At 52.1% G+C, this 27,482-nt stretch overlaps 1 protein-coding gene and 1 long non-coding RNA gene across 3 annotated transcripts in view; one reads left to right on the plus strand and one right to left on the minus strand.

The window, feature by feature from the left end:
- The window catches only part of FOXK1 (forkhead box K1), an 82,850-nt gene that overhangs the window by 2,399 nt on the left and 52,969 nt on the right, over nt 1-27,482 (plus strand). The window contains exon 1 of one of the 2 annotated variants that reach the window (XM_036116560.2): nt 18,654-19,279. The exons of the other annotated variant lie outside the window; for it this stretch is intronic. Within the exon in view, the coding sequence (XP_035972453.2) occupies nt 18,669-19,279 (611 nt within the window). The 5' untranslated portion in view covers nt 18,654-18,668. Of the gene's footprint in view, nt 1-18,653; nt 19,280-27,482 lie in introns of those variants that run through there. 2 annotated transcript variants of the gene reach the window in all.
- On the minus strand, nt 25,655-27,140 carry LOC118551050 (uncharacterized). Its single transcript, XR_004924867.2, has 2 exons — nt 26,856-27,140; nt 25,655-25,991 (listed from the first exon to the last, which is right to left on the minus strand). It is a non-coding gene; the product is annotated as an uncharacterized LOC118551050 (long non-coding RNA).

Consider the following 27,482-nt stretch of genomic DNA (forward strand, 5'->3'; position numbering starts at 1 on the left):
TGTGCCCCACCTTTAAAGCGTAGATGACTGTAGTACCTGCCTCGGGGCACAGCTGGACAGGATTCGGTGAGGCAGACATTCAGTGGACCGTGTTCTGTGGCCTTCACCTGTTATGGAGCCGTCACGGGGCAGGCGGCCAGCCCCAGCTCTGCACCCAGGGGGGTCTATACTGTGCACGGTGAGTGATTCAGGAATCTGAGCTGGTCACTGCCGACCACTCTGAGCCGTTGGAGAGAGGTCAGGCCTCCAGTTGATGGGAGTTTCCGGGAAAGGGTTCGTCCCTTCTGAGATGCGGCTGTGAGAAGAGAGGCCACGGGAGGGGGGGTGAGCTGTGTGGCCATGGGGCTTCCAGCCTGCCGCAGGAAGACAGCAGAGCTGGCCTCACTGTCGACTGAGGGAGCTGGAGCCGTGGGGTCGGGCCACCCCGAAATTCCACCTACATCCAGAGCCCAGCCGTGTGGACTGACACTTCGGCGTTGTTTAGACCATCTTGAGTTGAGTTTTCTGGCACTTGACGGCTGAACTTGCGTCCTCATTAGGTCGTGGCATAAAGCTGTACCCTGGGGGCGTGGGGGGGGGGGGCATGAGGGACAGCAGGTGATGGATGTTGGATTCTGTGTCCGCAGCTCCCCCGGAGTTGGGCACGGCGGGCGTGGCCCTCTGGCCACCATTTCAACGTGGCTAAAGCCGTAGGAGGCTTTCTGTGTGCTGGCTGCCGCCTTCCGGCACCTTGATCTTGGACTCCCAGCCTCCAGACTGTGAGAAGTCAGGGTCTGTTGTTTATAAGTGGCCCGGGCCGTGGTATGTTTGTTACAGCTGCCTGAGCTGACTAACATACTCCCCACTTCAACCAGTACGCTCCGTTGCCTCCGAAGTCTTGTCACGGAGCAGTTCGGTGCTGGGCGAAACCACCAGTGGTCATGTCGGCGTCGGGCCTCCCCCAGAGGCAGAGCCGGAGGGGCTCTGCAAATGCTGAGCGCCTGACTTTGGAATTTGCACAGGATGCTACCATCCTGCCTGGCCTCTTAAATGAAGGGAAGGGGTCTGGGCTCCAAGGAAGGGAAACGTCCCCGTTGCCCCTCACTCTAATGTGACTAGAACAACTCGCTGATGCCCCCATTCAGCCTCAGGGACAAATGCACCCAAGGAGCATCAAGCTGGTGGGGGACCCTCTGGGGCCACGGTTTTCGGGCCTGGGCCTCCTGCCTCTTGTTTTGCTTCCTGCTTTAACTGCGCTCTGCCTTGTCCCCTCCCTCCCACTTCCCAAGCACTCCCTAGATTCTCTTGTGGTCGTAGGAGCCTTGTTCTCGATCACAGGCTTGTCTTCTGCTCCCGGCCACAGAGGCCTGGAGGCCTAGCCGCCTTGGCGCCTCCGTGGAGGAGCCCTCTCACACCCCCCTTTCCCAGGACCACACGTCCCCAGTGCTCTCCCCGCTGATGCCTTTGCTCTTCTCTTGCCTGCGGGATCTCACAAAAGAGAACAGAGCCTCTGGGCCCCAGCTGGGCCCAAGCACTTTTCGAAGCCCACTCTCTCCCCTTGCCAGCCAGACTCCAGGGCCCCCCCACCCCGGAGGAGAAAGCCCCTGCTAATCACACTGCCCAGGGTGCAGGCAGATGAATCTTCCCAGGCCGGCGCGGGTCACGAGGTTGGCCTGGCAGGGATGAAACTGAGCAGGCCCAAGGACCGGACTCCCAGCCGGCAGCCCCGTCTCTGCTTTATCGCCCATTTTCTGCCAAACAAAGGCCCTGCCCACCCTGAGAGCTCACACTGCTGCTCTGTTGAAATCTCGAGGTGGTTCCCTATTAATCACTCCCTTTGGTGCCTCGGAGGCCAAAAAGAGTCAAACAAAACCTCTTTTCTAAGCAGGAAGAGCTTTGCAAAGTCCTGAGCGGAAAGATTCCCCCACCGCTCTCAAGTATAACACTAACAAGATGCTGGGGCCTCCCAGACTCACACAAACAAACAAGACTCGCTGCCTGGCTGCCGGAGGGGGATTTGGAATGTGACCAGGTCCCCCGTGTGCTCCAAAAGGCTCCATACAGGAGGCAGGCCCAGTGAGCAAGCAGTCTCGCCTGCATGCAGCCTCCTCCTTATTGTAAAAACCAAAAAACACCCAATTAAATGATTTTTTTTTTTAAGCAGACACATACTAGGAAGATGGGAGGGGGAAAAAAATTCCATTTCTCTCCCTCCCCTGCCATAAGCTTGACTCTCAACTCCCATGTCTGTCTTTTCTTCTGATGTCACCGTTCTGCATTAACCAATAACTAATATTGCATTATTCATTTTTCTATAAATATGAAGTTTGGCTTCTCTTTATAAACAGACACACCACGGCCAAACAGCAAACCATCATTCACCGAGACAAGTCTTCATTTCCCAGGGAGCAGGCCTCTTATCTGTAGGCCAGCATTTGGATTGTCCTGTTGCAGAGAGAAATGACATTTTTGTCCAGATGCTGCAGCCCCTATCAGGCACGAGGAGCAACGGTCCTCGATTTTTATGCCTCTGAATGGAAGCACATTCTCTTTCATAAAAATTTAATATAAAAATAGAAAGGGGGAAAAGCCGGCGCAACAAACCCTGGAGTGCCATCCATTCGCATGAGGGCAGAAATCCATCCAAAACAAGTGCATCATATTAGCTTGGAAAATCAGATGAATAAAGAGACAACAATTCATTGGAAAGGCATCATCCTTGGCCCAGTAATATAGGGAGCGTACTTCAAAGTACAGAATTTGGCACACCTCAGATACAGCGGTCGTCTTGTGAATCTAAAACAGGTTTGGTACAGACGATAGGAAGGATGGGGTGGGGGGAGACACACAGGATCATCGTGCTGGGTGATCAATAGGGCCCTTCAACCCAAGAGGGCAGACGCTCTCCTCACAAAAATAATAAACCTGAGAAACAGATTATGCAGCTTGATTTGTGATCGGCAAGGCCTGCTCACTCCTTAAATGTTAACGGAATTAAATGACTGGAACGTATCCATGTTCGGAGTATGGATAGTCCAGCCTAGCACGCACTGGAATCAAATAGCTTGGGGGGGGGGGGGGCGCGGAAATCCTACCAGGGCAGTTAAAAAGTACTTCTGCAGCCTCGCTGTTGTGAGGTTTTTTTTTTTTTTTTTAATTAAAAAAATGACACTCTTAATAGGAGAGATGATTATGATAATGGTTCTCCAGTGCTTCCTAAGGATCCATCATACCAGTTAAGGGAGGAAATTTAAGGTACAGCAAGGGCCAGCTCACCATTATTCCAGGAAGGGCTCAGGCACTTGGTGGCTCATCTTTTTGAAAAATGCCACTAATAATTAGAGAGTTTTATGTTTCGCTTTATGGTTTGTAGCACAAATCAATGCACGGGTTTCCCCCCACCTCCCCCCGTACGCACACAAATCAGACATGTTTCTCCCACCCCATCCTCCTCGATACAGGCTTTTTTGCCCCCCAGCCGAAGAAAAGACCAGAAGGCGGCCAAGCCTCTGACCTACCTTTGCAATGCGGCACAGAACACTGAGTAATGTGGGCACTTAGGTTTTCCACTCTCCACTTCCCCCATGAGAGTCCTTCCCAAGCACAGATTTATGGTGTTTTGCAAAAAGTCATTGATCGATGCATGCGTTCTGCAGTTATTTAAAATGATGTCAACTAAGAACTTTTAATAACATGGGGGAAATACCATGTAAAGTGAAGTGACGTGAAAAAGGCAAGACAGGAGACAAAGTGTGCGTGGGTGTGTGAGCGTGCACATGCACGCTCAGGGAAATGCGCCCAACTATTGAAAGTAGTTAGTGGTGAGATTAGGCGTGTGACTAGTTTCTTTTTTGTAAGTATTTCCTGATTTTCTCCAATGAACATGTATTGCATTTCTAAGCAGGAGAAGTGTCATTTTTTACAATGAAATGTAACAGACACTGGAATGGCTCTCCGGGATTCTCCCCCCACCCGCCCCCACCATGCCACCTTTTTCCTGATGATTGATTTCTGTGGCCCGTTCAGGTCCCCTTAACTCCATTCTTGCCGTGCTGGTTTGTTGCTTGGTAACAATCATTTTTACCGATTGCTTGTTTCTCGTCAGCACTCGTTAACGATGCAGCGCTCTCTGCTGCGAAATGATCTTCCATCCGGGGCAATAAACAAGACCATCTAACCTCCTCAATTATCACACCCTCCACCTTACGAGGCATGAGTGCTGCTGCCAGCTTCCCAAAACATTGCCTTTCATCAATGTCCCAGCAAGAATAACACCTTGAAGATTCGAGGGTCCTAGTTTTTGCTTCCATGCCCAGGCGTGAAAATCTCTCCTTTTAACTCACCCCTGTTGTGCTGCTGGTTCTCAGTGCCTGTTCTTTGCCCTGTCGTGGCAGGTGCATTCTGGCTGCCTACCTAGCAGCTCCCTCCCAACCCGTCTCCTTTTCCTGCCCAGAGAACCCCAGTTTTGTCCAGATACCCACTTCCTATCGGCTGCAGGAGAAGTGGGGCCCAGATCCTAAGAGAGGATTATGACTGAGCTAGGAAAAGCATGGTGGTGGGTCCCACACCCCTTGCCAGGCCGTGGTTTGGGCACAGGTGTGGAGGGTAATTTTGGCCAACAAGACCTGAAGGGAAGTGGGCTGGAGTAGGCGAAAGGTGTCTTTGTTCCTAAAAAGGGATGCATGAAGCAAACCTGGTCTCCGGATCCCAGTTTGGGAAGACAGGGGGCCTAAGGCCCTGCAGCCACCTCGAAAGCACCAGAGTCAATACATCAAGGACATAAGAGCCACATGGTGGAGAGAACCTGAGTCCTCGGTGGCACCACAGGGTCACTGAATCGACACATCCTAGGCCCACCCTTTCTCCTAAGTCCTTACACGTGAGGTCATAAATCCCCTCTGTGTCGGAGCCACGTGGGGTTGGGTTTTCTGTTATTTACAGTTAAAGCCTTCTAACTGAGCCAGTGCCAAAGCTAGACGTGTTTGCGTGATGTGGATCTCCTGGTCACCGTCTACGGAGGGTGGCTCACATGTCCTGGACTATCCAGCACACTCACAGTTTACACCGTGATCCTGGTACATTTTCAACAAATGCCCCATTTTACTCTCCAAAGTGCCCCAGTTTTGGATGATCAATGATATGGTCATTGTTCTGGGTCGAGCTGTGTCCCTCAGATAGTCATATGTTGAAACCCTGCCCCTAGTACCTCTGAATGTGACCTTATTTGGAAATAGGGCTGTTGCAGATGTAATTCATTAAAATGAAACCATACGGGAGGAGGGTGGCCCCTGATCCAATATGACTGGGGTTCTTATAAAAAGGGGAAATTTGGAGACAGATCCTCCCCTAGCACCTGCAGAAGCACGTGGCCCTGTGCCTCCATCTCAGACTTCTGGCCTCCAAACTGTGAGACAATAGATCTCTGTGGATTAAGCCACTTGGTTTGGGGTACTTTGTTTCAGCAACCCCAGGACACTCATACAGTCATCCTACCTACGGACTGTGTCTGAGGAGGAAGGAATCTCTTCCAGCTGCCACTGATCCGAGGTGTCAGCACTTGAGAGGAGCCTTGAGGAAGGCTGGGACATCAACAGGCCGGGATGGTGTGTGGAGAGAGGGCCTGACGCATGAGCCAAATTACAGGCAACTGTTAACTCATCCTGACCCAATGAGATGGGGACAAGGGAAGAGTCCGACTCAAGGGCACTTGACACTCCTCCGAGGGGAGGAATCCTGCCATGAGGGGCAGAAGCAGAGTAGGTAGAGCATCCCATACTGTGTGGTCTTGATCCAAGTATACACAAATATCCGGAGGAGACAGCAGAACGCTCAGAAACAGGTCCACGTACCTGTGAGCACTTTACATGTGACAGAGTGGGCCCAGCAGAGCTGTAGGTGAAAGACATAGTTTTCAACCAGGGGTGCTGAGAAGATTATGTACCTACACGTCTGTGAAAGAAATGGAACCCCTACTTCACATCATAGGCAAGTCAACTCCAGATGGATCTGTGAATTAAATGTGAAAGGCAGAGCTACAGACTTTTCAAAGACACTCTAGGAGAATTATCTTCATGACTGTGAGGTAAGGAATGACTTCTTAAGTCATTAAATGCACCAATCATAAAGGAAAATAGGGACAAATCAGACTAAATTAAACTCAAGAAGTTGTTCATCAAAGTGTAGCAACAGAAAGAACATGAAAATGAAAAGGCCGGTCTTGGAGTGGAAGGAGATAACCTGCAACAGGTACAGCCAACCAAGACCCATTTTCCAAATACTTAAAGGGCTTCAAACTGATGAGAAAAAAAACATGACCGAAGAGGAAAATGGGTAAGCGGCTGGAACAGGCATGGCACATAAGAGGCAGTCTGGATGACCAGTAGACCTTTGAGAGAGGTGTTTCACTTCATCAGCAGTCACCCAAGTACCCGTTACAACCATGATGAGGCATCTTTGTACCTGCCAGGCTGACAAAAATTTAAAAGTCTGACTGAGCCAAGTGGTGGCAAACTTATAGAGCAAGGGGAGCTGGAAGACACTGTAGGGGGGAGTGTAGCTTGGTACAAAGGCTTTGGAAAATAGTTTGACATTATCTAGGAGTTTTGAATGTTGCATATCATGTGACCCCAAGTGTACTTCCAGATACATAACCGAGGACAGTGGTTCTCATGTGTCCAAATCCCCTGGGGGGCTTCTGGGCCCCACTCCCAGAATTTGAGTCCAAAGGTCTGGGTGGGACCCCAGAATCTGCATTTCTAACAAGGCCCCAGGTACTGCTGACACCGCTGCTCTGGAGACCACGCTTTGAGCAACACTTAGAGCGATGTGTGCTCATACACTCCAGGTACGTAGACAGGAAGCGTTCATAGAGTCATTGCTGAAAATGTCCGTCCACAATTGAATGAATAAAGAATGGTGTATTCATACAGCGGAATACTAGAAAGCTTTGGGAATGAACGGACCACCACCACTTGCAAAATATGGATGCATTGTCCAAACAATTTGAATGGTTCCTTCCCTTTCGGTCTCTGCTTGTAAGCTCTGTCCTAGGGAGGCTTCTTTACCCCCAATTCCTCCACCCCTTACTGCAGCACCTGTCTGCTATTTTTCTAAGAGACAACTCATTGAGACCCCTCAGAATCACCAGCACTAGCCAGCCCCCACCTCACAAATCAGACTTTCAACTACTCCAAGCTCCTAATTCCAACCTTGTTGCTTTGTCCCCTGGGGTGATATGCATGTCATTTTGTTGCTACCTCCAAGAGACACTGAGTTTGCTCTTTACCCTTTGGTTACCTAGTTCACAACCCTATACCTAGTACACAGTCCTTTTTTTTCTTCTTCAAGTTCTGTCTGTTAAAATAAGTCAGTGGCTCTTGTCTTCATGTGTGATGCTTCATGGTTGCCTCTAGAATTGAGCCCACGCCCCATGCAGCAAGAGGGGGGACAGGCAAAGGGGACACGCACTGGCCAGCAGCCTCTGCCACTTTCCAAGAGCCTTCCTGGAGGATGGCCAACTGTTCCAGTTTGTCCGGGACCACGGGGTCTCCCAGGAGGCAGGACTCTCATCGCTATACCCAAGAAAGTCTAGGCAGACTGGAATGAGCCGGTCATCATGAGCCCCATGACCTCTGATTAAGCACATTAACCACAGTGACATTGTATAGCCGCCCCCAGCCTCAAGGAAGGCAGAGGCCCGTCGTGATCTGGCTGGGCTCAGGCCCAGCCCAGGCAAAATCGGAGTTGTGCGAATGAGGAGGAAGTGCAGAACAGACATGGAAGAGGCTGCCGGTGGTTCTGCCCTTGTCACTCCAGACTGTAATCATGAGCCACCCTGCACCGCCTGTGAGCATGTGACGGCCAGCGGAGCCCGACGGTGTCCTCCGGGGCACGTGTGGCCCCATCTCCTCGTTCAGACACCGCTTCACTTCTGGCAGCCTAGAGAGGAGAAGTCTCTCCACCCTGGAGCGTTGTAAATCTTCGATGGCTAATTAAAGTCTGTAGGTGAGGGGCTGGGCAGTCAAGGTGGCTGCTGAGTCATCATGGTCACCGAAGAGAAACATGAAGGTCTTGTAGAAGTTCCATTTGTCTCTCTGTGCATAGGCTCAAGCATGGCTTTTCCCAAGTGGGAATCAGCGGTTTACATTCTTAGTTTTGAGAGAGGCTCAGGGATCTTGGGTCCTGTACTTTTTTTTTTTTTAATATCTTCTATTTATTTGGTGCTTTTCTCAGACATTAACTATCATTTTATTCTAGGTTTATTCTAAATATCCTCCAGGACCTGCATTTGCTACTCTTGGCGTGGTAAGAAAATGCTTGCCAGGGAGGATTTCCAACCTGGTAAGTGAATATGCCCTCTCATTTCAAATTGAGCAGCTAGCTGCTCATTCTCCATGGCACTGATAAACATAAAAAGAGGGAAGCAAAATGATGTCTTACAGATTTAATCCTTTTCGATTAGCGTAAGCTCTGTAAGACTCTCTTAGCCAGCTTGTCTTTCCCTTTGAATCCTTGATCGGGTAAATGGTGGAGGGGAAATATGATAGGTGGGTACCAGACAGCCAGGGGATGCTGGGCTGTGCACATTTCACGTGTGTTCTGTGGCCTCCCCGCGCACATCAGCTGCAAAGGTACACACAGAACAGGAGGCCATGTCTCATCTGCTTCCAGTGACCCCAGCGCAGAGTGCGTCTGGTCCAGCCACACTTTTGATAAATGGCTGGGAGTTGGGCTGGAAGCCAGGGCTTCTCGAATTCCATTTCCTTCTCTAGGCTACAAATTTCTTCACAGACATGGGAAGCTGCGTTCACTGTTTCCTTTTCTCCCACTTCGAAACAGGGACTGTGGTCATGTGCATTTAGAAGCGGGTGAGAAACAGGCAGCCGCTCCCTGTGGCCTGGAGTCCGTGACGTCCAATCTCATTTTGTCTTGCTGCGTTTGGCTCCATCTTCTTCCCTGTTCAGACCTCAGAGGATTTCTGGTTGCACTCCTACACTTGGATCTGTGGGTTTTTTTAAGCTTGAGTTCCGATGATAATTTTAGGTTGAAACATATGAAATTAGTGACCATGGGCTGCAGTTGACCTTTCTTGAACGGCAGTAGTGATCCAGCCCGATGATGAGCAGCATGACTGAGATCTGGCTTACCTACCAGGCGCTGCACCAAGCCTTCTACACACAGGACCCCCCCATCTAGCCTGGAGGTTTACGGGAAGTGGGGAAACTGAGGCATGGGTGGGATCGAGTAACTTGCCCAGGGTCACACAGGTAGTAAGTGTGGGAGCTGCACCTGAAACCTGCGGGGGTTGTCCACACACCCACTGCACCCGTATGCGTCAGCTCTCCTAACCTCAGCGGCAGAAGCGTGTTGTCACCTGGGTGGGTGACGAAGCATTTTGTAGGAAAGATTAAGGGAAAGCTTTTTGCCTATGTATTTTAGAAAATTCCCCTTCAGCTAATAAATTTCAGCAATTTGCAAGGAGCAGGGGGTACAGAGAGCCCGAGTGGGCTTTGACAACACCTTGGTCTGGGAGCTAAACGAGCCGCGGCCCTCAGGTGACCCCCTTCACTTCTTTAAACTTCTGTTCACTTATCTGCACTGTCAAACGGGGCTGGTGATCATGCCTTCACGGGGTCGTTTAGAGGATGAAATAAGATAATCGAGGTGCTTGCACAGCGCCTGGCACACAGGAAGAGCTCAATAAAGGTTAACGGAAATGAAGTATGATGCAGTGAATTGCCAAAGGGAGAGATCTGCTTGTGGGACTAGTCTGGTTAATTTTTCACCAGCAGCTTCTGTGTCCTGGGACGAGACACATCGAGCTGAGTCTCCATCCTCCCCACTGTCGAACCAGGACAACAATGGTCTCTAACCACCTCCCAAGGATGGATGAGAAGGTGAAACTGCAGGGGTCATGGAGAAGATCGTGCACTCTTAGGTACGAGTGAGACGCCGAGAACCGTGAGACTGGGACCCCTAACCCACCCTATCTGAAGGATAGCCTCCTGGTTACAAATAGATGTGACAGCACCCCCCTCCGTTTTGGTATCTGCTAGCAAATCAGATTAAAACAAAAACAAAAAAATGACTTTGAACAGAACAGAAGAAAGTATTGTTTTAAGACATGAAAACATGATCCTTAACATGATGTGGGCGGGATATTTCCTGATATCTAAATTTGCATCTTGTTCTGTCTGCATTTATTTCTGGAAGTAGCCAAGCCTTGTGTGCCCTTGTTTGGGGGCAGCTGGGATTGCAGAACTGAAAGCACCAGCTTCCAGTTTGGAGGGTGATCCTAGAGCCTCCAAGGAGAGAGGAGAGGGAAGGGTTCCAGGAGGGGCACTCAGGCTGCCCCAAGATGCTTTCTCCTCTAAAGTTTTCCCTTCTTACCCATTTCCCACGCACAGAATCATCCATCATGGATGATTCGCTGCTTTCACTAAGCACCCGGCTTGCGGTTCATCCGTATTGTCCCACATATCAGCAGTCCCGCCTTGTTAGCGCTGATCGCGCTTGATTGTAGGACTCTACCGGTTTAAAAAAAAAAAACAATCAGCCCACTGGTTGATAGACACATGGATTGTTTTCAGTTTGGGTTTCATGAGTAATTCTGCTCTAGACATTCATGGAGTGGTCTTCGGCATGTGTGTTCATTTCTCTTGAGCAGGTTCCTCGGGGTGGAAGTGCTGGGTTGCACCCTGAGTGTATGTTTAACTTTTCACTAGACTGTTTTGCCAGGTGAGGCCTGGCTGCACAAGGGCGTGAGGGAGCATTCTGGGTGGCAGAAACATTCTAAATAATACCGGAAGACTGGACGGGGCGACAGTTCGTGAATTTGATACGGAGATTCTACCTCCATAAAGTTGTTAAAAAATGAGAATCTGAACACCGGCCAGAAACGTGGTTATATTACGGCATTGTTGGGATTCTTTTGTGGGTGATAATATCGTGGTTATGTTGGTTGTTGTTTTTTTTCTTTTTTTTAAGCAAACTCTTGTAGAGATACACACTGAGTTACAGGAAATGATATAATGCCTGAGATTTGCTCCGAAATAACTCAGGAGGATTTGGGTGGCTTATTGATGAAACAAGCCTGACCCGACGCGGATTCTTGTGGAGGCTGGGCGACGGGTCCGTGGAGATTTATTTTCTTATTCTGTCCTCTTCTCTACATGTTTGATGTGTTTCCATATTTCAAAGTTTGCAAAGATGCACTTAAGAGTCTCTCAAAAGAGCTGAATTGGCGGAGTCCTCCAGTGGTCACTGACGAAATGAGGTTGGAATGAGGCAGTGTTGTTTCCGCCCGCTCAGCACACCCTCCCCCTCCCAGGCCTGGGCCCAGAGCCCCTGCCAGCCAATCAGCCGCCATGTCCTGGGCATTGCTGCCCCGCTCGGCTGGCGTGGGATGGTGCAAGAAGGGGAGAAGCCTGAGCTGATCGATCCCCACAGGCCCCCGCCACCCCCACCCCCCCGGGCCGAGAGAGCAGCCTTGGGGTGATGCTGCCATAAATCCCCAGGGCAGCTGACTCCTGCCCTTTCCGGAAACCTGCATCTTGGCTTTTTTGGTTCTGTGAACTGCCCAGCAACACGCTGATAAATTCCCTTCGTGTTTAAGTTGGCCGTCGTTTGTTTCCGTGGCTGAAGACCAAAGCCACCCCGGGGCAGACACAGCGCGTGGCTCGCCAGACACTGCATGTTCCTTCGGCGTCTGCACTGCCCTCCCGTGGCGGATTCAGCTCTGGGCGCAGGCCCCCTGGACACTGCGACTTGCACAAGGCGATCTGACAAGTAAGAGTGGAAGGAATACACATGACACAGAGACACCAAATTGAGAGCTAGGAGCCCTCGCTCTGCTCAAACACAAGTCGAAAGCATCGTCACGAAGACAGAAACATCGATTGGACCAAAGAAGTGTCCCTGGCCTCTAACACACCCCCGGCAGAAATATAATGGGAGGCACAAATGCAATTCTAAATTTTCTAGGTGCTGCATTAAAATGGTGAAAAGAGGGGCGCCTGGGTGGCTCAGTCGTTAAGCGTCTGCCTTCGGCTCAGGTCATGGTCCCAGGGTCCTGGGATCGAGCCCCGCATCGGGCTCCCTGCTCCACGGGAAGCCTGCTTCTCCCTCTCCCACTCCCCCTGCTTGTGTTCCCTCTCTCACTGTGTCTCTCTCTGTCAAATAAATAAATAAAATTTAAAAAAAATAAAAAATAAAATGGTGAAAAGAAATAAGTGACATTAATTTTAGTATTCCCTTTATCTAACCCAGTATATCCCAAATATTATCATTTCAAACTGTAACCCACATAAAACTATGAATATAGTAATAATATGTTGCTTTTTTTTTTAACTAAGTCTTTGAAACCCATAGCACAGTGTGTTTGACCTGCATCTCAGTTTGGATCAGCCGCATTTCAAATGCTCAATGGCTGCCTGACCGGCGGCTGCGTGTTGGAACCGCAGGGGCCATAAGCTGTCCCTCAGGTACTCCTGCCCGTGTTCGGGATCGTGAAGCCTTAGAACGGCCACCACATCGCCACACCGTAATGCTTCACGGACTGGGCTCTGACCTGAGGCCGGGAAGCCTGGCGTGACCCCGTAGATGCACGAAACCTTCGCCGAGAAGCAGAAGCGGAGCTGCTGAAGGATCACTTCCAATCACTTCCCGTTTCTAGGCCCGCGCGCCAGGGGCGGAGATGCCGTGGCTCCGGTCCACGTTTCGCGAGGAGGGTGGAAAATGAACAGCTCTTCTCAGATGCCTCAGAGAAGCCACACCAGAGAGACAGCGGACGCAGAGAGCCACAACCTCCCAGAGTGCGAGCCCGAGAACAGGAAGCACCAGGGGAGCCCGCAGGGGCAGGAAAGCCACCCCTGCATGACGCGATGCTGGACACGTCTGAGAGCTAAAGACGCTCACTCCTGGGGGTCCCGGCACTTTCGCAAGTTTCCCACCCCATCAGGTCTTCACGGTAAAGATCAGAAAAAAATATCCCCTGGCACGTCCAGCGTGCAATGCTCTTGCAGTACGTCCAGAGCGCTCTCCTTTGCAAGACCTGCCGGGCTGAGCAGCTTCTGGGGGCTTCCGTGGAGCTGGCCTTCGAGCTAAGAGTCTTGCTGTCCTCGCTTCCAAGTCTATTCTTATAAAACACGCTGCGTTTCTCGGAGTGACGTGAGTGAGTTCGTGAGTGTCTTGCAGCCCTATTGACGTTTTCTTTTAAGCTCTCCCACAGGCCCCTAAGTCCGTATTACAGCAGAGGATGCCCAATAACTTGTCCACGGTCACATGGCGAGCTCCAAAGTCTGTGCCCCCTCCAGCGTCCCTCCATGCCGCTCTGTCTTAACTGGCCACTCCACCATCCAACCAGCTCAGAGCTGGCCTTCCTCAGACCGCTCCCATGGTTATCACCTGCAGATTGTCGGGCTGCTAAAGAGATGTGTGGAGCGTCTCCTCCTCCATTCCATTCCTCTCCTGGTGGCCTGTGGGGTCCCCTCCTGTACTGAACTGGGCTGACCTTGTAACCACAGGGATATTGTAGAAATGGCAGGGTGGGGCTTCTGAGGGTCACACAGAGACCTTGCAGCCCCCGCTCTGCTGTCTGTTGGATCCCGCACTCCGAGGGAAGCCAGCCACCACATTGGAGGATGCTCGAGCCGCCCCGTGGGGAGGTCACCCAGCTGCTAAGGGACGCAGGCCTCCAGGCAGCAGCATCGGCGAGCCGCCCGGTGCCTGAGCTTGCCACCTCGGAGGCGGATCCTCCAGGCTCAGGCAGACTTCCTGAAGAGGCAGCCCCGACCAACATCTTGACAGACACAACCTCGTGAGAGACCCCCAAGCCAGAACCGCCCAGGTGAGTCTGCCCCTTTTTCTAAGCGCCAACACCAGGGTATTCCGCCAAGAGTACTTTCCACCCGTGCCCTGGTTTCAGCAATGTCCTGTGCTGTCGAAGTCAGACACAGCTTTTCCTGAACTGGTGTTTCAGGAACGGTAGGGTGGCTGGGGGTGGTAGGCTGTAAAAGAAAAACAAGTCAGCCTGCTCCCCGGGAGCTCCGGACACAGGGCTCACGTCTCTCGGGTTCTTGGGCTGTGGTCTCAAATGAGCAAGGAGGTGTTTCTATGGAGGATTGTTCTCTCTCTCTCTCTGTCCCTCTCTGGCTGTCTTTCGCAGTCCTGCCCAGTAATGGCCAGAGGTCCCGTGGCTGCATGACGTGAGGCCCTCGGGACTCAGCAAAGAGGCAGGAAGCGGTACTGGGGCCGCAGGAAGGATCCCAGAAGGCTGAGGCTGTCGCAGGAAGGGACACTCAGCAGACAGGAAAAGGATGAGAAGACGGTGGTCTGGGTTCCCCAGGCATTCGACACATACTAAGTGAGCTCCCACTCCTCGAGGATGCTGGTGTGGACCAGCAGCTTCCAGACTTGGAGGCCTCTCCTCCTCAGCCCCATCCGCCTGCCTTCAGACTCAGCCAGCTCTGGGGCTCTGTCAGCCTCCGGGCTCGTGCTGGGGTCCTGCTCTGCCACTTTGCACATACCCACCCCAGACCAGGAGACCAAGTGAAAACCCCTCAGAGCTGTTGGGGGCCCACCGTCGCTTCTTTGTGGGTCTTGTGCAGCTCCTCCGTCCCTGGCATGGTTCCTGACTTGGGAAGATGAAGAGAGGAGCGAGCCAAGACAGTAGCCCGGCCACACCCCAGCCGGCGGTCAGCACGGCAGCCACCTGGCTCTCCAGATCCAGCACCGGAAACATGGCCCATGCCACTGAGGAATGGAAAGCTTCATTTGACTTCATTTTAATTAGAATATACATAAAATACACATTTTAATTAGAACATACATGAATAGCCAGTGGTGGCTCGCGGCTTCTGATTCGGGCAGCGTGGTTCTTAATCTTTGTTTGGGGGTCTATAAACGAAGCTCTGTAGAGTTGCTGTTGTTCTAATTTGTAAAAAGGTACTATTTACACAGAGTAAAATTCACTTTTTTTAGTACACGGTTTTGCTACTTTTGACAGATACACAGAGTCACACAATCACCCCCCCCCCAGAAAATTCCCGCATGTCGTTTTTGGGTCAGCCTCTCCCCAGACCTCCAGCCCCCAGGCACCCACTCGTCTGTTCCTGTCTCTGCAGTTGTGCTTTGCCCAGAATGTCCTACACATGAAGGCGCACCCAGGGCGTCCGGGGCTCCACCCGTGCTGTTCCGCGCGTTCGCACTTTGCTCGTTTTCGTCGGTGCCGTGAATTCCATCACGTGGCTGTGCGGCAGTTTGTTTATCCATCCCCCGGCCGAGGCTCATTTGGGTGGTTGGGCTGTTTCCAGTGTTTGGTGGTGAGTATTTGTGTACATGTCCTTGTGTCAACACAAGTTTCCGTCTTACTTGGGTTAAAGCCTAGCGATGGGACTGCCAGCCATCAGGTCGGTCCGCTGAACTTGATGAGAAACCGCCAGACCGTTTTCTCAAGCGCTCGCTGTGTTAAGGAGCTTGCCGTTGCTCATTGGCAGGGACGGTTGGCTTCATCATTTCCTTTAAGTAATTTTAATAGGTGTCTAGTGATATCTCCTTGTTGTTTTAACTTGCTCCTAACATGCAATGAGGTTGAGCCTCTTTTCCTGTGCTTGTCTGTCATCCATGTATCTTCTTGGATAAATAATCTGTTCACATGTTTTGTCTTTTCTTTCTTTCTTTTTTTAATGGGCTCTTTCTCCAGGTAGCTCATTGCCTCTTTTCAACACGGCCTTACTTGTCACCTCCCGATTCAGCCTACTTCTCTTGTCGATGGTTCAGTACCTTGGAGTTACTTCTGTTCCTTTCTTTTTCTGCAGCCAGCTCAGAGGCTTCTATCAGGCTAAGAGCCTGGATATCGTAGGATCCAAAAGGTTGACAAGGTTCTCCCTGGCAAGCCATTCATTGCTCCTTTTTTGAGTGCATGCCTTGTGAAGCAGCTTCAGCATGCCCTCTAGACCTGGACAGAGTGAGACAAGAATTCAGCATCTTGTATTTTGGTTCTTCAGTGGTCTTTTACTGGCCCTTCTCCTGCGCTCTCTGCTGAAGCTGTCAGTATATCCAGTGGCTTGCTGTTGGAGGAAGGAATTGCAAACGATGGGGTGTCTGGACTTCGCAAGGTCACTGGGCATCAGCCCTGCAAGCTCCTGGTGTTATCACCATGCAGGTTCTTGCTCCTCGGGAAAAGATTTGAATAGCTTTGTCAGTCTGTGCGTAAGCCTTCACATTTCATATTAAGTGCAGCCAGAGGGGCCTGGAGGTACATACGTACCTCTTGTCCTCAAACAGACCTGGCATTAAAAAGCAAGAAGTCACCTCAGATGAGCCAGAAGAAAGAACCTTGGAGGTTACATGTAAATCTCTCACTCTTAAAAATACAGATACCATTGTAAAACACACCACATGAATTTTACCATCTTAAACATTTTAAGTATACAGTTTGGTGGTGTTGCGTACATTCACATTATTGTGCAACTGTCACCACCATCCACCACCAAAACTTCTTTATCTTGCAAAACCGAAACTGTCCCCATTAGCTCTCCATTCTCCACCCCTCCGCCCAGCCCCTGGCGCCCACTCTTCTACTGTCTTGTCTCTAAGAACTTGACCACTCTCGGGAATTTTACAGGACTTGTCTTTCTGTGGCTGGCTGATTTCTCTTAGCATAGCGCCCTCCAGCTTCCTCCACGTGGTAGCAGGTGTCAGTCGGCTTCCTTTTCAAGGCTGAGCGATATTCCCTTGGCTGTGCATCCCACACAGGTCGATGGAAATTTGGCTCCCGCCTTTTGGCAATTGTGAATAATGCTGCTGTGAACATGGGTGTACAAATACCTTTTCAAGACCTTGCTTTCTGTCCTTTTTGGTTCTATACCTAGAAGTCCAGTTGCTGGATCATATGGTCATTTTATGTTTAATGTTTTGAGGAACTGCCATATTGTTTTCTCTAGCGGCTGCACCATTCTACCTTCTTACCACGAGTGTGTATGACATAATTTGGATGACATAAATATTGCTGGAATCCCCCAAGGTCTGTCCACCTCGCTCCTTCAACACCCCCTTGCCTGGGCCACCAGCTTCCCAACGGGCCCCTCACAGTCACTGACCCCTTTCTGATCCAGGCTCTACACACAACCAGTGATTCTATTTCAGATCCGTGGGTCTGCATGCTGCCCTTCTGCCCACAACCCCTCACTGGTTTCCATGGCTGGTAGAATAAGACCTAAATCTGTACATGACCCAAATGGCCCTTTAGGCTCTTTTGCCTAATCGGGTTCAGCTGACATGGTCGCTGTCGCTTCCACCCCCAGGGACCTGTCAATCGCCCTGAAGGTGCCACCCTCCCTTCCTTAACACATGCTGTCCCCTGGCTGGAATGCCACCCCCAGGCCCCCAAACCCTCTCTTTCCCCCAAATCATCCTTGGGATGTGTCATTTCTTCCCTAAGGATCCCTGACCCCCTTTTTACTGTCCTCCTCCCTCTGTCAAGTAGGTTCTCTTGTTACAGCTTTTCATAAAAATGTGTTACTTGCCCCCCCCAAACACTTGCCTATCTATGTTTGTATCTATCTATGTATTCGCTCAGGTGATGATTGGACCAATATGTACTGCAGGTCCAGCCGGAAAGTGAGTAAGCAGGCAAGCTTCCCACCCCGGGGCGCCCATCTCCCCGCACCCTCGCGGGACATGACCCAGCAATGCCTTGCAGGCCTGGCGACTTGACTCAGGTCTGCGGCTCCCACCGAACGGTCAGCTCCACCACGGAGGGTCTGGGTTCTCACACTCGATAATTATTTTTTTTAAAAAAACTTTATTTATCTGACAGAGACAGAGAGAGAACAAGTAGTCAGAGAGACAGGCAGAGGGAGAGGGAGAAGCAGACTCCCCGCCGAGCAGGGAGCCCGATGTGGGGCTCCGTCCCAGGACCCTGGGATCATGACCTGAGCCGAAGGCAGAGGCTTAACCGACTGAGCCACCCAGGCGCCCCCCTCGATAATTATTAAATGTTGGAAACGTTGCCACCTTTCTTAGGGGACCCGGCTGAAGGAGGAAGGCATGACCAGCACACTGGAGCACTAAAGGGGTCCGAGCCTCGATGCCCCACTGGCCGGGCATCTGCCTCCCCGATGAGCCAGCTGGGCAATGGTTTTAAGGGTAAGGCGGTTTCTGCCGCCCTTAAGCTGGTGCCCAGCGTGGGTCTCCCCGGGGGTATTTGAGCTGGCTGTTTGTCGAGTGAATAAATGACTCCAAAAAGGCACACAGGGCATCAGGGACCGCAAGCATCTTTAGGCAAACTTCAGTTACAGTTCGAAAACCCTTCTTTCGGGAGCTCGAGTTGAGGGTGGGCGGAGGGAGGGAGCGACTCGGGCCCCGGAGACGGCTGAGGTCACTTGTCCCTGTCCCCAGTGACCCGGGAGCAAACCTTTCCGGTGAGACTTTCGGGGGTTCCCCTCCCCGGTCCCTCCAGGACGCGGCGCGAGCTGGGGGCGGGGGGTGGTGCGGGGAAGGGCAGCGCGCGGTGGACACCTCCCCGGCCCGCCCCGGGAGCGCCGGCGGGCGGGGCGCGCGCGCGCTCGGCCTCCGACTCCGCTCCGCCGCGATCCGGCCCGGGATGCCGCGCCCGCCCGCCCGCGCCCCGCGGAGCCCCGCCCCCCGCCGCCGCGCCGCCGCCGGAGGCCGCTCGGAGCTGCGCGAACATGGCCGAAGTCGGCGAGGACAGCGGGGCCCGCGCCCTGCTGGCGCTGCGCTCGGCGCCCTGCAGCCCCGTGCTGTGCGCCGCCGCCGCCGCCGCCGCCGCCTTCCCCGCCGCCGCGGCCCCCGCGGCCCCCGCGCCCGGGCCCGCAGCCCCGTCGCCGCCGCCGCCCGCCCAGCCCCCGCCGCCGCCGCCGCCACCGCCGCCGCCGCTGCCGGGCGCGATCGCGGGGGGCGCGGGGGGCGCGGGCGGCGCGGGGGGCGCGGGCGGCGCGGGCGGCGCGGCGGCGGGCCCGGGCGCGGGGGCCGCGGCGGGTGAGGCCCTGGTGGCCGCGGCGGCCGCCTCGGTGCGCCGGAGCCCCGGGCCCGCGCTGGCGCGCCTCGAGGGCCGCGAGTTCGAGTTCCTCATGCGGCAGCCCAGCGTCACCATCGGCCGCAACTCGTCGCAGGGCTCGGTGGACCTGAGCATGGGCCTGTCGAGCTTCATCTCGCGGCGCCACCTGCAGCTCACCTTCCAGGAGCCGCACTTCTACCTGCGCTGCCTTGGCAAGAACGGCGTCTTCGTGGACGGGGCCTTCCAGCGGCGCGGCGCGCCCGCCCTGCAGCTGCCCAAACAGTGAGTGCCACGGCCCCCGCCCGGCCTGGACCCGGAGGTCACCCTGGCCCGGGGCCCGACCACCCCCCCTCCCCGGAATCCTTGCCTGACCTAGACCCTGGGGTCACCCCCACCCCTGGCCCGACCCCTCCCTGCCCGACACCGGAGACGCCTTCGACCCCGCCCAGCCTGGGTGGGCCTCGGGGACGCTGCTCTCCGACCGAGGTCTGATCTGTGCTCGATCTGGACAAGGGGGTCCACTCCCGACCTCCACCCTGCCCCGGCCTTGGGCTCCGAGGGTTTCCCAGGCCCCGCCTGGCCTGAACCATAAGGGTCGCCTTTGCCCCTGCCAGGCCTGGACCGGAGGACACCCCTGCCCCTCGCCCAGCCTGGGTCCCGAGGGGTTGCCCCACTGCACAACTGGTCTGAATCCCGGGGTCGCCCTTGCATGCACTCCTGAAAAGGATAGCATCAGGTGGTTTCGGTGGGGGAGGTGTGCCTCCCCCCACTCCCTGCAGTAGGGGCCAACGTCTGAATGGCAGTGACTTGGGCTGGGAAGTGGGAAGGGACGTTCCCATCCCGCGGGCAGGGGGCCAGGACAGGAAGTGCTCTCTCCTCAGTGTCCCTGAAGACGAAGCCCCTGGGACAGGACAGTGGTACCCAGCGCTCGGGCCTTCCTAGCACAGCTGGGATTCCTGGGCGGGAAGGGGAAACAGCCGGGCATGGGGGCCAGGTCAGGGAGAAGGCAGCCCCCGGCATCCCTAGGGGTGGCTGGGTCACCGATGCCCCAAGGGTGCTTTTAGGGACATTCACTCTCTTTCTCTTGTCTTCTGGTTCCCATGTCCACTTTTCTCCCCCATGGGCTGTCCCCTATGATCCTTGCTTTCTCAAGATGTGTTGATCAGGAGAAAGCCTGTTTACCCTGCTTCCTCTTCGGGCACTTTCTGTTTCTGTGTAGTAAGTGCCTTTAACCCCTCACTAGTGTTTATATTTCTCCAATGGGTTTCCTGTTCCAGACTTGTCTCTGATGGTCTCATTATTCTTGTATGAGAGAGTCCAGGGGATTTTTGCTGGGGTGATTCCCAGCGCCCAAAGCTTGCTTCTGTAAACTTCTCCCCTCCCTAGGGTCTTGGTGTGTCTGGTTGTAAATATTGCATCGAGTGGTTTGCCGGTGCAGCATTAACAGTGACTCACTCCTGCTTCGGGTGTGAGAGGGAGAGGATACCTTTATTTTACAAACGTGAAAGGTATGTATTTCGATAAAACCGGGGTTTGGTGAGTAACAAAGTTATTCTGTCCAATCTTTGTTACTATTTTGTTCTCTTTTCCATAACCCGCTGCATCTGTAATCTGGGCCAGTAAATACATTTCAGAGCCAGTCACTCCTCTCGTGAGAAGGTGACAGGCAAACAGCTTCGTCCCCTCCCTGCCCCCGGGCTCTTAGAGGCCTGTTCTGCTAATGCACCTTTACATAATTCAGTCGGATTTGCAGAGCTCCCTGCCCCTCTGTTGAGTAGGTGCCCTCCTGACTGGGGCCTGGCTCACTGAATCCGGAGCACACTAGTATCTTCTCTAACTCAAGGAGAAGGAATGCCAGCCCCCCGAGGCCTCGGATCATCCTCTGAATAGGCCAGTTCCAGGTCCGCTGTTTATAACGTGTGGGGGTGTTGGTGGCCCCTGGCAGGTTTGCGTCAAGGGGCTTGGCTTCTGGGTGGGCACGTCGCAGAGCGCTGTGCTGTGACCGACAGCCTGGGCACTTGACGGCTCTCTGACTGCGTTCGTGGCCCTGCTGTGCCTGTGTTTGCCTTCAGCCGTGCTCTGAGCAGTCTCCACGTAGGCAGTGATGTAAAAGTCACGAGAACAGAACAAACGGGCAGAAGGAGAAACATGGGGGGGGGGGGTCTGTGTCTCCCTTCCCCCGTTTGCTTCTGAAAACTGGCAAAGCCCGTTGACTAACGTGTTTAGCGGTTTGAGCTAGGTGACGTTTTTTTCTGTTTCAGAGAGCGTAAACCTGAGTAGTCCCGGGTATGGAATGGGCTGTTGTAAACTTCTTTTTAGCTCTAGGTCAAGGCTCTTGGGCCTATCATGTGGAAAACAATCAGGAAATTTTCATGAATTCAGTGCAGGGAAGTTGAATGTGTACGTTTTTGTCACACCAAAGTGGGAAATTCATTACTGACTTTTAAAGAAGGGCAGCAATTACTGCTCGTTTCCTCTCAGGCGTTGGTACGTGGTTTTACCATTAATATTTGAAGCTATGAATTTCTTTACCATAAATTTAAAATTCTTACTGTACTGGGCATTTCGTGGACTTGGACTTAGTGGAGTATGATGCATGAGCCTTTGAGCTTTTTTTTTTTTTTTTTTGCGTTGTGGTGATATGCACGCCCTTTCCCGCTGGGTGACATCCGTCCTGGGAGGCATGGCACGCACCGCCCACTCCCAGGGACAGCTCCCACTGTGCTGTTCCTCCCTCTTTCCCACTCTGGAAAGGGTGTGCTTGAGAGGAATACCAGAATTTACCCCCGTTTGTTACTACAAGTACGTCTTCCCCAAACTTCAATATTTTTGAATTATTGGCGGGAAGACAATTCCTTGTGATGCGTTCAGAGCCTGTCTTGCTCTCCTACAGCGTGGCCGCACTGTGCCGAGTCCCCTGGACCCTCCCAGGGAGGGAAGTACACATCGTTTATAACTTAGCCCCCAGCTCACTTGACTGGGCCACGAGCCTGGCGTTTCTCCCGGCCCGTGAGCTCCCTGAGGGCTGTGTCTCTCCCTGGAGACACAGGGCAGGAACTGGCTGGGGGGGGGGGGGCACAACTGAGTTGTGTTTGTTGAATGAACATGTGAGTAACTGAATGAATTTGCAGCTTCCGCAGGGAAAGCAATGTCATCAATTTCACGTGGTTTTCGGAGGTGGGGAGTCAGCTTCCCCTGGGACATGTAGACGGCCCTCTCAGGTTATATGGGTGGGTGTGGTTCATGTGTGTGACTGTAGTTCTTTATACCATCAAATTTGGAATTTGATGTAGACGTAATGTGTGAACTACACAGAAACAGGCCCATACACAGGCCCTCACTTGCTCCTCCCTCTTTTTTCCAGCTTTTTTTTTTTCTTAAACACATGGACTACTTGATTGATTACAGTAAAAACAAGACTTCTGTTTGTGGTAGCCTCTGTGAGTGGTAAGGTCATGGGATTCTTTCTTTTCTTTTTACTTTTCTGCGTTTCCCAGACTTTCTGTGATGAACATGGCTCTTTTTTTCTTTTTTAACACTTTCTGTTACGGAAAATTTCAAACGTAAAAATAGAGCAGTGAACTCGCACGTAGCCATCCCTGGCATCGACGGTTAGCGTGTTGGGACCTAGCTTTCTTTACCTTTGCCCCCACTCATCTTTCCTCCGGCCCCCAGCGACCTGGAAGCAGATCACAGATGTCACATCATTTTCTGCATGTAAACAATTTAGTAAAAGATGAAGATCCTTTTTTTAAGAAACCTAATCACAGTGTCACGATCACATCTTAAAAGTTAATCATAATTTCTTACTTGTCATCAAACTTCCAGTCAGTGTTCACATTTCCCTTGCTGTCTCACCAACTTCTTTTCTTACGGCGTGTTTGTTTGGATCAGGAACTAAATGAGGTGCAGTGTGATTGGTTGGTGTCACTTACATCTCTTGTCATCTGTAGGTTTCATCTGTTTCTTTATTTTCCTCGCTGAAGAGACAGGTTGTCTGTCCCGTATAGTTTCCACCCTCTGTGTTTACGGGTTGGATTCCCGTGGTGTCCACTTCCTGTGAACGTGTTGTGGGACCTAGAGATTTGATCAGACTCAGTGTTGATGTGTTTTTTGCCAGAAACTGCCTCATAGACGCCAGAGCATGTGTCTGTCAGGAAGCAGAGAGGTCTGTCTGTCTCCCTAGCATCTTTGGATGGTCCTTGCCTGGGTCGTGGCCGTTATTCTCGGCCGCACGGGTGCACTCCACCCCCTGAAGGACACGTGGAGAGTGGCCCGGGAGAGGGATCACAGCTTCTGCGCGTGGACCTTGATGGAAAGTGCCTGTGACCCCCACAGCTTTTTACTATGTACGTGTTTGTTTTGTATATTTCTCAGTGCTCTTCCAACTGGTCACTTGAAAAGTATGGAATTAGTTAGTAACCGCCACACAAGTAGTTATCAGATTGAAGTCATTTTGAAATTAGCTGGAAACTGCCCCAGACTTGGTGAAGACAGCAGCGTCCAGGCAACAGTAACTCGGTCGTGGCGGGGTCGGCCCAGGAGCGGGGCTGCGCGCTGCGCGGGGTGTGCCCTGCGGACGGGAGGGGGTGTCGGCTCGGCCTGCGTCCAGTGGCCCAGAGCGGGGGCTGTGCCGGCCCGGGTGCGCGCGCGGTGCTGCGGGGAGGTGTGGGGGGCTGGGCTGGGCTGGGGAGAGGAGCGGGAGCCGGAGGGGCCTCTGAGGAAGGAGCGTTCCGGTCTGCTGCCCGTTCGGACGTGCGAGCTGGAGGAATGGGAAAGGCCGCGCGAGGAAGCTGGGACCCTGGGAGCAGGGGCGGCTCAGCGGAAGGAAGCGAGGCTGGAGGTTCAGCTGCATCGTGTCTGGAGAGTGTGGCCATGTCACAGATAACCCGGAATGTGCATTTTCACTAAATAAACCCTTTATCCTGGTTTTCTTGCTCGTTGACAGTCACTGTGGGTCACGTACATTTGTCCAGAGTTACTCTGTCGTCTTGTTAAATGCTTACTTTAAAAGGGTTTATGGGAGTGTAGCGACTTGGGAGCTAGGACACTGATCTTTGTTAATGAAAATATGGGCCACTTTCCAGCATTTAGTTCACACCGAGGTTTTTGGACTTACCACCTTTATAGGAAAACGTATACAGTATTTTAGAAATCAGTCTGTGAGAAGGATGTTACTTATCATGACATGTGGCTGAATTGAATTTATAATAAATTCAGGAAAGCCTTTGTTGTGGATAAAGGAAGATGATTGGTGGATGCTAAAAGGGTATTCTGTAGAGTTTTAATGATGTTCACGGTTAATGCTTTCAAAAAAGACATAGCTCTGTTTAAAATTATGTGCGAGATGAAACGAAGGCTTTTGATTTGGAGATACAGTAATTTACTATTTGCTGTTTTTGCATCTTGTGAGTGTCAGGGGATAAACTTGGTAAATTAGTGACAACTAAATTACAGCAATGCCTCATCTCCATAATTACCCTACATTTAAAGCATTTCATATTAAAATGAGAGGATTATAGACATGCTTCTACTTTGATTTCCTGGAAGTAGGCCCTTGCATTGTGACTCGCTAGGAGGTTTTGTGGTTAACGCTCGGGGCCGCTATCACTTTTTGCAAGTTTCCGGTTTTCTGGTAAAAGGTTCCTGATGGATTTGAAGGACAGAAGATGGAATCTCTGGTTGTAAACGGATTTCGTGAATGGGTGACGGGAAGCTGCGAGGGCGTGCCGCGAGCCGCCCGGGAGCCTGACCGACGCTGTGAGGGCAACAGGTGCGTCTGGCCTGTGCCTCTCGGGCCCCGCCAGCCCCGGGGCCCTGCTTCTGGGGGGCCGACAGCAGGATGAAGAGGAGTTAGTGCGGGTCCTCCTGTCCTTGGACAGAACAGTTCTGGCACTAAATCATGAGCTGATTGCAAATGTGCGGCTTCTCTCTCCTACGGATGCTTTCCGGGAGGCACACAGAAAAGAGATGGGTGTTTTTATGGGTGGTTTGCTTGAGAAGAAACTTTTCCCCCTTAGTCATCTGTGACATGTCTAACCATGCCCAGAGAGGCACAAGCTCATCTTGCGTTTATTTCCTTGGCGGGGAGGGCTCTCGTCCTTCCCCACGAGCGTGCAGAGCTGGGCTCGGACCGCGTCGCCTTCCTGCTGGAAGCCACAGCAGCTGCCCCCAGCCGGCGGGGCCTGGCCCGGCCCCTCAGCCCAGGTCCCTGCATTGCTGACGGCGGCCCACCACCTCTCCCCTCCGGCCACCCCCCACCTTCGTCTGTTTCAGTGGGCTGTTGGGGCCAAGAGCCCTTTCACACCCTTACAGGGTTACTGGGACGCCAGAGAGCTTTTGTTTGTGTGGGGTTTGTCTGTTACACGCACCACATTAGAAATTAGAACCAAGAAGTTAAAATATACATACTTATGAACCCATTCAAAAACAGCAATTGTAGGGACGCCTGGGTGGCTCAGTCGGTTAAGCGTCTGCCTTCGGCTCAGGTCGTGATCCCAGGGTCCTGGGATCGAGTCCCGCATCGGGCTCCCTGCTCCGCGGGGAGCCTGCTTCTCCCTCTGCCTCTGTCTCTCTCTCTCTCTGTCTCTCATGAATAAATAAATAAAATCTTTAAAAAAAAAGTTGAAAAAAAAAAACAGCAATTGTAAACATATCTCAGGAATAATTGTTTATGAGAAAATCACTGTGTTTCCCACAACAGAGAAGCTTCGAATAGGGGTATTTGTTTTTTGTAAGTCTCTCACGTCTGGCTTGTGGAGGGCAGCTGGGGTCTGCTTGTGCTTTTCGTCTGTGGTGCTAGGTTTCGGTTGAGCCCGGGGAGAAAATCCAGCCTCACGTAGATACGGGGCTGGGAGGGGGGGCTGTTCGAGTGGCCGTTCAGACGATGGTAGATGTCGTCCCTCGATGCCTCACCAAAACTTGGCAGGTGGTGGTTTCCTGTAGGTCACTTGTGGTGCCAGGTCTGAAACGTCCTCAGTGGGCTTTTGGTGCTCTGTTGGGTTAAAATCCATTGCTCTGTCTTGCATTTTGAATAAATCTTTTATTACCCATGCATGGTTTGTTACCTCGTGCATTGGTTATTAAGGGAAATATTGATTGAATTACGCAGATCTTCTGATGTCAGTATGTCTTACTATATAAAGAAGCATATTTTATCTTTGAGTTGGTAAATTTGATCCCCCTCGAACTCAACAGATCATGTTTTTGAAAACAGAAATCTCCGAAAGGATGAGGCATTTTGATACAATTTTATTTTGAAATTTCCTTTAAAAGTTGAATTGACAGTATATTTTTATGGAAATAAAAAAAACTATGTTGTAGTCTTTGGTCTTATTAGTACTTCATAACATAATTTGGCTTACATTTAGTTTTTTTGGGTTTTTTTTTTTTTGGTATGTGTGGTCAGTGCGTGATGACTTCGGATGGGGCTGTCCGGCCTGTCCATTATTTCTGCACAGCCACCCCGTCCCTCCTTACTGGTTCCCGGGTGACACCCCGGCTGTTTCCCTGCAGCCCCGGGCATGCCCCCCCCCCCCCCCAGCAGGCAAGGACAAGGACCTGGGCCCAGAACTACAAGTGTCCACAGGGGGTCTCAGTGATAAAGTAGCCGTGTTTTCATGGAAATAGTCCATGTTTGGGATGTCTTTTGAAACCCTTCTGAGCACACTTCTCAAAAACTGTGCCGCTTTTGATAAACATAAACATTCCCTCCCTCCCCAGTCTCCTGTTTTCCTCAGTAGGTCTCTCTCTTCCCTCCTCATGGTAAACCATCATTACAGAGGATAAAACTGGTCTTCTGTCTTGTAAAGCAGCTCTGCTTTTTGTGATTTGTATCAAAAGAACAAAAAGTACTTACTGTTTTTCCAAATGGACAGTAGAAACATCAAGTGTGTTCTGCCTCCTCCCTGGCCCTTCTCACAGACTTGCACTGCTCCCTTTCACAGATCTCCTGGGTTTAGAACTGTCCTAGTTGGTGTTGTGCCAAGTCCTCATGTAAGATGGGTCACGTTGATGTGACGGGGGCGTCCGTGGCGATGAGTGGCATAGCGAGCTGCCCATGCCCGGTGCTGGTGATCCGTGTGTGACTCGAGCTCACGCACACGCGGGGCAGCTCCTCGAACTAGTTGTCCACCTAAAACCTTCCAGGAGAACTGCCTCCGGTCACGTGATTTGGCTGCAGTTTACTGGTGAGATTTGGGATGCTTCCGTATGCTAGCACGAAGCTGTGGCTGGAACGGTCAGTGAGAACTAGCTTGTGAACCTGTTGACCCTTCGGAGCTGATTTAGAAGGAATGTGAATGTGGAATCTGATGGCGGAGCAAACAGGTTGCAGGCTGTGAAGTTACATGAACGGGAGAAGTTTGCATTCGTCCACCCCCACCCTTGGGGACATAAATATATCCGGTCAGCTTGGCAGGTACATCCCTGAAGCTGGGAACAGTGACTCATCACAGCTTGAGGAAAACATCTTTCTCTTAAGAAT

The sequence above is a fragment of the Halichoerus grypus genome, chromosome 6, assembly GCF_964656455.1.
Source record: "Halichoerus grypus chromosome 6, mHalGry1.hap1.1, whole genome shotgun sequence".
Classification (NCBI taxonomy): domain Eukaryota; kingdom Metazoa; phylum Chordata; class Mammalia; order Carnivora; family Phocidae; genus Halichoerus; species Halichoerus grypus.